Below are 11568 nucleotides of genomic sequence, written 5' to 3' on the forward strand. Positions count from 1 at the left end.
TATCAAAAAAAGACAATTGAGATTGAATACAAAAATTCAACACTAAGATAAAATAGCTATGATAGCATCACAATTGCAGGTTTGTTTGTGTGCATATTGTAAACATTTTCCTTAATAGAGAATTTGCTTATCAGAACCGGTGCATTATTAAACACATGGACTCTTTTTATTCATATTTTCTATAGCAATAATGACCTGAATGGAGTGATAAGGTTTAATTTAAATATATCTGTAGTATAATGTACATGTAGAATGTAATATGTCCATTTGTGTACTATATATTATTTTTTAGCTAGCAATTTATTGTAGTATATCTACAATTTACAGCTTTTATGTTTATATTAAAAATATAATTTAGTTTTTTTCCAACGCAATCTATATCTGCCACATCTGTATACCATAGGCAGGAAGTTTCAGTTGTTTCTTGTGTTTACAAACTAATGAAAGACTTGTATACTCATGAATTATTTATTATGAAAGTTTAAAGACAGATCATTTAATTCTGTAAATAAATGTGAATTTAAAACTATACTTTAGTTGTTCCAGAAGTGGGTAGCATGACATCTGCCTATGGGTGCCACAGATTTCTATGATGACAAATTGGATTTATAACCAATATTTCAATAGTTTCTAATTCATTCCAGATCTTTTTTCTAGATGGTTTTACAATTGGATCCAACCTTTTCAGATAAATTTCCTCTCAGCAAAAGATGACAGTTTAGGTTTGCTTCCAGACCTTCAAGAAATCAAGATAAAACCTTGTACTTATTATGGATGCAGTCTGACTAGTCTTATTTGTATGGGCAGAGAGAAGTCAGCAGCTATAGTTCTTTGTAAACCATAATGAGGAATTAAGAGGCCATATAAGTAAAATGACAGTTTATAGATCTTTTAGACCACTAAATAAAAAAATTGCTTTATGTATATTTTTGACCCAGTAGCCCCATAGATCTCCAAGCCTACAATAAACTAAAAGTAATTTGAAAGTCATTTGTGGAAGTGTTTGATTTATCTTTCTTTTTTTTTTTTTTTCTTTTTTTTACAAAGAAGCTTGAGTTACAAATACTCTGTCATAAACACTAACTGTTGCAGAAATCATTGAAATACCCAAACTAGACATAAATGTGCCTTTAAGTGTATGTTTTAAAGCACATGTAAAAGTCAACCCATGCGGTAATTTAAATATTTTGTAAACTTGACCTGGTTTTTAAGAGTTAATGACCCCAAAATTTCCTCAAAAACTTCCTGCAGCGGTGACCAAGCCTTTAAAGGTGCGATCAAGTCACTGTGTAACTACAAAAGAAATAAAGTTTTACCAGCCACTTTTTCAGCCTTCATATTAATAAGTGATAAGGTAGAACAGATTATTATGATTGTCATTCCCTTACATGCCATGCAACTCTGAGAAACATTAAACCATGATTAATAGATTCTGGAAATCTTGCACCACCCAACTGTTGCAGGAAAAACTTTGGTGCCAGTAGGTACATCCTGCCAGAATTACTGGCAAAGCAAACAATGAAATTCTCATTACATGTCATTACACTTCATTTCCCTGTGTCCCATCCCCCAGGATTATACTATATTGCTGTCTCACACAGCTCTGCGACACCTGACCCAATATGATCTGTTCCTCCATTGAGCAGTTGTAATGACTTTATTGAGGACGTCATGGCCAGCATCTGTGAGGAGTGAGGAATGAATGTTAGTTAATCATTAACACAGTTACAACTGTTTCTTTAATTACTCTAAATGGTGAAGAGGAGGAAGTGAAGCGTTACTGAGCTTTTAGGTTGACGATTTAAACATTCACATCAGACCTTTTAAGGTAAGGAAAGCTTTAAAATGTTTTGTTTTTTTCTTATACGAGTTTTTAAATAGTTGTTCTTTCGGGTGTGATGGTTGTGGATAAAGTGGTCTGTTCACAACTGTATGTGTTTAAATATAAGTTTTAGGGCAGTCACTATACTCTCTTAACAATAAAGTTTCATAAGCAACAGCAAGTTAACAAATTATATTGGAAGCTTTTCTGTGACCATTGTAAAGATTTAGAAGTTTTTTTTAGAAACCATATGTAACCAGGTTCTTTATATAACGTTTAATGTGGTGTCAAGAACCATTTTCAGGTATACAGGTCAAATGAGCTACTTTTTTAGCATTGTGCATTTATTCTGTATTCATTCTGTTCTCGACTTTAAACTGAATAGTTCAGACGGTGTACTTGATGTACTAACATGATTTTTTATACATTTTAAAATACATGAATGTGTAATGAATGACTTAATGGAATAGCAAACAGTACATTATTTACATTCTTTACTTTTGTATGATTACATATAATGTGTGTGTGTGTGTGTGTGTGTGTGTGTGTTTTACTTTGACATGACCACCAAATTTTTATAGTTGTTTAATAGTTATGACTGAAAGTTGATGATTTGTTCCCATAAACAGGCATTTACTGCATTAACGAGTGAGACACACATTACAATGGGATCTAAAAACAGGATTATAGCTTCACAAAGTCATGTTTTACAAACCCATGTCTAAGCAACTCCAGGACTCCAGATCATAATCATACATGGAACAGTGGTTTTATTGCCAAGGTCAGGAAAATAAACCTGTGACTTTACACTGAGAGGTAACTTGTCTGGATGATTAGCTGTAATCCAAGAACCATCAAAAACAGGCTTATGATTAATTAGAAGGTGCTAATTAGAGTAACACATATGGTAATACAAATTATAAAAAGTGGTTTTTTTTCTCTGTAAATAATTTCATTGTAATTGTAATAAACGCAACTTAAATATTAACCAGTGCACTTAATGTGAAAATACCTTAGTGTCTGTCTGTGACCAGTGCAGGCTATGTTATTGACGGTTAGCTAGCTGGGAAGCTAACTTGTCTGTGATAAACAAAAGACTGAGTCCCAAACTATTTATGTACTTTAGAGTAATAATAACACCGTTGTTAGCACACTAATTTGTAGTACAGTGTTATAATATGAGGGATCTCAACAAATTAGTGGATTCTTTTATTTAAATTAATTTTGTTTTTTTTTCTTTGTTAGATGGCCTGCATATGTGTAGATAATATTTAAAGACCATAGATATAAATAGAAACTTACATTATCAATGGCTGAAAATTAATTGTTTACTGGAACCTGATTAGGAATCGAGCCTTTTTTCTATCAAAATTCCAAAAACAAGGGGTGTGAATTTAAAGTGAAGGCTATAGGGCAGGGTAATCTGATGATATAATATTAACACTATAATTGTGGTATAAATAAACAATAATAGTATTGTATCCAAGTGTATTTCATGCCCATTTAGAAGTTTTTGGTAAAAATAAATAAATAAATAAATAATGTGGCTCCAATATCACTTACAATAACAAGTTTCTAAATGCCAAAAATTCTTTGTTACTGTTGAATAAATATTTTTAAGCGTAAATCAAGTTTCATGATGTTGTGTACCATAAAAATAACAACTTTGCCATACCACCCACACCTTGTGTACAAATTTCTTCTCTTGATTCTTTTGAGCTCTGTTGTATTTATTTCATGAGTTTGTTTTCCTTAAAAGCCTCAGTGTATTCTCACTAATTAAACTTAATATCCTTGTTCGTTCTCTCTGTCTGTTTTCTCTAAGGGATGCTGCTTGTTTGTTTGTCTTTTTCAGGTTTCTTGGCGACAGGGCATGATCAGCAAGACAGATCTGCTAGCCAAAATCACATCATTTAATTTTAATCCCATGCACTAAACCAGATGACACAGATCCAAGGAGTCTAATTCACCTCTGATGTAAGAATGGACGGTACTAAAGTGGCTTGGATTGAAGATTAGGAGCTGGAGGTGGCAAGGTATCATGCCCTACCTGGCCCACACTGCCCATGCCCAGTTTGTAGGGTTCTGGGTGGGCGCAATTGGCTGGATTCTTACCATCGTATCCATCGGTCTGGTCCAGTGGAGGATCTGGGAGGTGACTGACATCTCTGTGATTACTTCAGGCCAAGCCTGGGTGGGCATCTGGAGGGTTTGCTTTTTTACCCATGTCCTCCAAACCTCTGAGTTACAGATCATGTACTGCCAGAAGATGCAACTGACGGACCCTTTCATTCCAAGCGAGATTGCTGCTGCTCAAGCTCTAATGCTGCTTGCTTTCATCCTGGGATTTTTTGGCAACTCCAGCATCATATACGGGCTCAGGAATGTTTACTTTGGACTAGAAGATCTCAGATTTATTATGCTGGCTTTTTCATTCGGTGGACTACTTTTAATAACTGGTGGTGTGACCTCATTTATTCCTCTTATCTGGAATTTAAACTCTGTGGTGACTAATAAGACTATCAACTTTCCGACCAGCTTCTACATGCCCCTGGCTCCTGATGAGCAATATGTTGGTCCAGGTATTGCTGTTGGCATTTTTGCATCCATCCTGCTGATGTTAAGTGGAGTGGTATTCTTGTCCTACAGGCTACCAGAAAGCTTGAGCTCCAGAATCAGACCAAAAGATACCCACTTTAGACTGGCAGAAGCTGGAGTGGCAGTGAACCCAACACAGACATCCAAACAGGGTAAAATGAGCTGCCATGGCATTGACAACATGGCCTTTAGGTAGGGCAGTTATTTCCTATTTAGCAGTCAATTCCAGGACTCATTTATATTTTTCTGTATCCAAGTAGGTACAAATCTTTTGTGATATGATTGTTTATCGGAATGCCATATGCCAGTGTTATAGGTGGCATTTCATTCAGAGTGTTTACAGTCCAAAGGTCCTTAGGAGCAGGATGGTAATTGGAAGAATTTTGGGAAGTTCTTTTGCGAATGGAAATTTGAAATTTGATGCCAATCACGTTCCAACAGGTGAATAATGAAGTGCATTTTTAGGAGAAAAACAGGCAGGAAACTCAGATCTGGCAGGCAAAACATAACCTATGCAGTGCAGGTGGGTCTGAACATGAATTTGTAGGAAATAACAAATGGAGCGGCTGAATTTGTTTAGCTCTAGACTTCAAAAAATCACTGACTTTTTCTTGAGAAGGCAGAAACTTTCAAGTCATCTCTGTATGATACACTTGAATGTATAGTCTGTGTCTTGTTTTTAAATGTGTTTAAAATGTTCCTTTAAATGTTTTGTCTTTTATATGTTTTATACTTTGGTAACTGGGTACTTTTTACTGTTGTTAAGCAGCAATTATTTAATGTATACCTTTTATTCAGTCACTGTCTGTAAAGAGTTTGGCTTGTGAATCATGGTGTTAGAATGTAAGTGAATGTTTGGGTGAGTGGTGCCCTGTAATGGACTGGCATCACAGGGTGTATTTCTGTCCTGTTCTCATTGACCAGGTAGTGCCAGACCAACCTTGATCTTCATCAGAATGAAGTTAGTAAATATCAATAAATGAATGAATGAAGGTTTGTGCTGTAAATTTGTTGATTACAGAGGATGTAAATGATTGAAATGAGTGAACGTTTGCTGGAAGATTTTGCCAACAGAAAGCAAGTGTGACTGAGAATTTACCTTACTAAAACTGAAAGAGATTCTAGCAGGTGAATTTTTTTTAAAGGGCCGAGCTTTAACAGAATTAAGTTTGGAGAAATGTTTAAGGGATTTATAGATTTATAAATCTATAAGGGATCTATATAAATTGGGTTTATACTCAGTTTAAATTTCATATGCTAATTTTTGCTCCTTCTTCTCCTCTTCTTATTCTTCTTCTTATACTTTATTATTAAATTGTATTATTATTATTACTACTATTACAATAATGGGTTTAGTTTTAACACTGTTAGTTTTAACAATGTCCTGCTGTGAATAATTACCAAAACTTGTCACTTTAGTGTGCAGTTATGTGTAGTGAGTGTGGAAAACTTAATAAATGCAGTTAAAAATAATTATCATTAGGCATAAACTGTTCATTGTATTTAGACCTAAGTAAAAATTAAATAAATCTGACCTTACAAATTACTGGACTTGGACTGGCCTACTAAGTTTGTTTATTCATCCATCTGCTGAATAGGACAGAAGTGTTTATATATATTTTTTTTTATGTAAATGAATTTTCTGTGCTGCCCTGATATGTGATCTTGTGAACAGTAAAACCCAAAAGAAAATAAACATGAAAAGTATTTGTGACAGGTGTGTGTAAATACACAGTGCATTACAGATGAGAATATGCCATCACTGACTCATGTACTGTAGTTTTGTGAGCCTCATTCACATGTTATAGGTGTGGGCTCCTGGGTCCATGACCTTTCTGGGCGACCATGCTCATGTGAACCAGAGCGGAGGATGGCAGCGGCAGGGCACGTGAGCTCGTCTCCAGACTTCTCACAGCAGCGCTAATTGTTAGCCTGGAAGTGCAGCATGCACCAACCCAGCTGTGTGTGCTCAGAATCGCGAACTGGCTGATGCTGGCAGAACAAAAGGCCTTTTTCAGCAACATGGCAGCATGGGCAGGACTGTGATTTCTGCAGAGGGCCACTTATGAGGGTGAGAAGAGAGTAATGATAACTCTGGCATGTGTTTCAATTATACACCATAAAACATCAGACTCTGATTCACAACAGAATAAATACGACCTTGATATGATTACAAAATTGCCTGCTGGAAGACACTATGTTATAATTTACTCAACTTCACAACCGTACTTTCTTAATTACCCATGCATTAGTCACTCCCTTCTACAATGTTAATTATATATATACTAGGATAAAATTAAATTTAAATTGCATTTAAATTTGAATGAAACGCTTGCTAGCACACGCCTCGTCTTACAAATGTAAAGCTGCTCAAAAGCAAAGTCTCAGAACGTACAAAGGTAACACTACTCCAGTTGTATTTTTGTCTCTGCACCTTGACCAGACAGCAAAACATTGTCCAGCGTTCCAGGAAAATAAATAAATAAACAGACAAATAAATAAATATTAATAAAAGAGCCATGATAGCAAGTGAGTATGGTGCTGGAGACTTAAGTACAATCTTTGCCTCCACTTACTGTCTGTGTATTATATAATTTGGCATGGTAGTTGGCATGTGTATCACCTTTCTAGGTACTGTTTTTCTTTTCCAAAAAACCCCAAACAAAACAAAAACACCATGCTAGCAGGTGTATAATGCTAAGTGAGTATGTAAGCGTCTGCGGCTGTTACGTTGTGGCTTTTACATTGTTAGGCTCCAGACTCACAGTCACCCAATTAAGAGGACTAAATGCAGGAACACCTGTAAGAACAGATCTTTTCCATGTAAATCCAGCTAATTTATTAGAAGCCCTAACTACCAAATTATATAATTACCCATTTACAGGAATTGCTTTATCTTGATCAGGGTCACAGTGGGTCTAACATCACCTGGAAACACTAGGAAGGTAAACAGATACATCTAAATAGGACATCAATCCATCACACACTACCACACTTACTCACAACTGGAAACATTTTATCATAGCCAATCTACAGTACGTTCTGCATGTTTTTAAAGGAGGGTTTGAGATTTGTTCCCAACATCCTACACCACCTGCTGCACCACTGTTGCTGCCTCAAATATATAATATGACTTGAATTCTGTATGATGTAAATATTTTGAGATAAGTCATTTAAAAATAATTGAAATTGATCTGTTGCTTTTCCTTGACCAGACAATTCTACATCCATACAGCTCATTTGCACAAAGGAAGTGGGAAGGAAACTGGCAGCTTCTGAAAGCACCATGTGCTTCTTGTGACGCTGAAAAACCTTTGTATGTATAAAGATGATAAGATTAGCATACAAAGTTAAATGAGTCCATTGTGGAGGCCCAACAAGAGAACATCGTGCACACACACACACACACACACACACACACTCTAGTCGTGGAACACAAGATTAGCCTAAAACCCTGAACAGACTGAACCCTCTAGCTGAGAACATTTGATAGAGAACATATGAATGATTTCAGAAGTGCATGACCTGAGGCAGCTTGTATAAGTGTATCATCATTAAAGTGCTCATTAACTGTAGCTTAGTGCAGCAGTGCAGACACACCGGATCAGAGAAGATTACACTCAACTGCTACTTCTGAAAGATCTGCTCTATCAGCTCTCCGCCTCTTCAAAATGGCTTAGAATTACAGTGCCTTCAAAATACTCAGCCCCATTACCTATGTTCATATTCTCAGATTGGATGATAAAGTACTTACTTTCAGTGCATGTTTTCACTTCTGACACACATTTTATTATTATAAATATAAACAATTTGTGTATTTGAAGTATAACTGAAATAAATTGATATTTAAGCATAAAAATAAATGATGGGAAAAATGTTTTGGAAGCCACAAATAAATTAGACAGTACAAATCTGTTGTTGCCAAATATAGCAACCATTATTTTTAGTACTTTTTACCACTACACCAAGTTTAACTTTAGGTTAATGCTTTGCTACTATTGATTATGCAACAAGTAGCAGTAACAGTGTAGCTTCCCACACTTCATAGGTATTAAAAAACTTAAACAAATAAACAAACAAAAAACAAATTTCATCTAATAAGAATAAAATCAAACATTTTAGCTTAAATTGTATGTTGTATGTATGGCATATGGAAATGCTTTTTAGCAGCAGGGACTGGCAATCTGATCAGGATTGTTGGGAAAATGCTGCACAAGCAAAGTACTTTGTTGCTATTCATGTGCATCTCATATTTTATTGAAGCATAATCATTCACTTTACAATAAATTATATATTTTTAATAATCATGTCCCTTTTCCCAAGTTTTTATTTTAAAAATTCAATCCAGTATTTCTATACAGCTCACCATCCAAATTAAAGCTCTTAAAAAAAAAAAAAAATTATAAATAGTTATTTTGCTCTGTATTTTACCTACTACATGAAACTACTGCATAAATATAAAGCATATAAACACAACACAGATATAACCTCAAATAATAGAATACACACATTTGCATTTGAATACAGGAAAAATAATGATTTAAAATCAATCTTATTACATATTGCATATTAACTGGAAAAAAAAATCATTAAAAATACAGATTTATTAACAAATTATCCAGAACAATCTGCTTGTCTATTTGGTAACAAGTTGGATTAAAAGCACTAACCATTAAATCATAATATACACTGATCAGGCATAACATTAAACCACATCCTTGTTTCTACACTCACTGCCCATTTTATCAGCTCCACTTACCATATAGAAGCACTTTGTAGTTCTACAATTACTGACTGTAGTCGATCTGTTTCTCGACATACTTTTTTTAGCCTACTTTCACCCTGTTCTTTAATGGTCAGGACCCTCACAGGACCACTACAGAGTAGGTATTATTTGGGTGGTGGATCATTCTCAGCACTGCAGTGACAGTGACATGGTGGTGGTGTGTTAGTGTGTGTTGTGCTGGTATGAGGGAATCAGAGACAGCAGCGGTGCTGGAGTTTTTATATATCGTGTCCACTTACTGTCCACTCTATTAGACACTCCTATCTAGTTGGTCCACCTTGTAGATTTAAAGTCAGAGACGATCGCTCATCTATTGCTGCTGTTTGAGTTGGTCATCTTCTAGACCTTCAGCAGTGGTCACAGGACGCTGCCCACGGGGTGCTGTTTGCTGGATATATTTTTGGTTGGTGGACTATTCTTAGTCTAGCAGTGACAGTGATGTGTTTAAAAACTCCAGCACAACACACACTAACACACCACCACCATGTGAGTGTCACTGAAGTGCTGAGAATGATTCACCACCTAAGTGGTGCACTGTGGTGGTCCTGTGGGGGTCCTGACTATTGAAGAACAGCATGGAAGGGAGCTAACAAAGCATGTAGAGAACTACAAAGTGCTTCTATATGGTAAGTGGAGCTGATAAAATGGACAGTAGGAAAAGGAGGTGGTTTTAATGTTATGGCTGATCGGTGTAGATGGACAGATTACTAGATATTTTGTGTGTCCAGCACATGGTGGTCAAACACCTTACAGAAACACTTCATGTTGTTCATCTGTTTTTTTTTACATGGTAAGTTAGGTTCAATTGAAATTCCAAACTTTTTAATTGAAAAAGCAGTAATATTCATGGAAAATGAACAGCAATTCTAAATATGTTGGTATTTGTTTTTATTCTTTTATGCCTGTGTTCTTTTTTCCAGGCTAATCATTTTTCCCAACACATCTGATTAAACTTCTTAACAAATCACCATGGCTGACCTGGGTTGAACTCTGTGTTTGGGCAGAGAAATCGGTACATTATGCAGGACAGAGGGCCTTTAGGATCAGGATTGAGAAACGCTCTTTTATAACATACATTCCATTCTTAGGTCTTACAATTCTTGTAATATATACATCTAAATACATGTCCTTTTATAGTTTATTTAGCTTATATAGTTCATTTACAGCTAAAAAGCATTCAAGCTCTAAACATCTTTGGATCAAATACACCAATATTGTCTTTTGGTTTGTATTTTTTACTGGACTAGACAAAAACATGACATATTATATAATGTAGGGAAATTCCAGAACTGAAACAGTTTCAGTCTAATAAAGGTTACATAGGCATGTCTTAGACTCTAGGACTCCACCAAACTGTTTTAGACAAATAACATATCTGGCAAGAATGTACAGAATTTCATAGTGAAAATATTATACCAACATAAAACATGGTGGTGGTAGCATAATGGTGTGGAAAAACTTACCATTATTAAGCAAACAACTGATTAGAAACTCTTAGGAAATTCTTGTGGCATACAGTAAGATGATAGGTATGTAAGCTGAAGCTCAGGTCTAATTGGGTTTTGCAACATAACCATAATTTAAAAGACAGCATTAAAATTTTAAAGTAGGCTGATCAAAGCAGTTCATGCATGGAAAAGCAGTGTGACTGATTTTAAGCAGTTCTTCTTAAGGTAGTGTAAACAATAATTAGGTTTAGGGAGCAATTACTTTTCCACAAGAGTGGTAGCTTATTGTATAGCTTTGTTAATTAAATAAATGTAATTATGTTAAACAAAATATGTTGTGTTTTACTTAACACAATATATAATATCTTACAAAATATTTTGCAAAACGTAAATACTGGGCAATTGATTAAAAAATAAAATCAACAAATCTCACTAAAACCTGACTTCTAATTCAATTCACATTATAAACACTAGGGCTGCACCAATCACATACTAAGAACTAGTGTTAGGGCTGATGCCCTTAAGAACTGGATTGATATTAGACAGTATTTTTTGTACAGATGACAAATCAAATTAAAACAAATGAATACATACATTAAAAAATACTGTGCACAGATGCTGTAAGGTACTTGAAAATGACAGGGGTGCATTTTTCTTTTTTTGATAAGACAGATTTACCTTTTTCTATTGTTGCATTGACTGATTTGTAATTGTATCATATTGTGGAATAGAAACACTGAAATGTAAATTAAATTACCTCTGTGATTAAAAAGTGGTGAAGAAGCAGCACTGTATTCTTCAATTTAACACATCATGCCTAGTTTAGTAGGTCCATGGACCATGTCACTAGGATGCGGTGGTATACTGTTATCGGAAGATGAAATTACCAAATTCAACAATGATTTCATGCCCTG

The 11568-nt window shown here is 35.1% G+C and overlaps 1 protein-coding gene across 1 annotated transcript; it reads left to right on the top strand.

The window, feature by feature from the left end:
- The first annotated feature begins 3863 nt into the window (after nucleotides 1-3863).
- On the top strand, nucleotides 3864-4616 carry LOC134331846 (claudin-34-like). Its single transcript, XM_063013387.1, has one exon. It carries the CDS (start codon nucleotides 3864-3866, stop codon nucleotides 4614-4616), a length of 753 nt encoding a protein of 250 aa, XP_062869457.1.
- Nucleotides 4617-11568: the final 6952 nt, after the last annotated feature.

Source organism: Trichomycterus rosablanca, chromosome 17, assembly GCF_030014385.1.
Source record: "Trichomycterus rosablanca isolate fTriRos1 chromosome 17, fTriRos1.hap1, whole genome shotgun sequence".
NCBI lineage: Eukaryota > Metazoa > Chordata > Actinopteri > Siluriformes > Trichomycteridae > Trichomycterus > Trichomycterus rosablanca.

Coding starts and splice junctions, on each gene's coding strand:
- LOC134331846 (XM_063013387.1), top strand. CDS start 3,864: ATGCCCTACCTGGCCCACACTGCCCATGCCCAGTTTGTAGGGTTCTGG.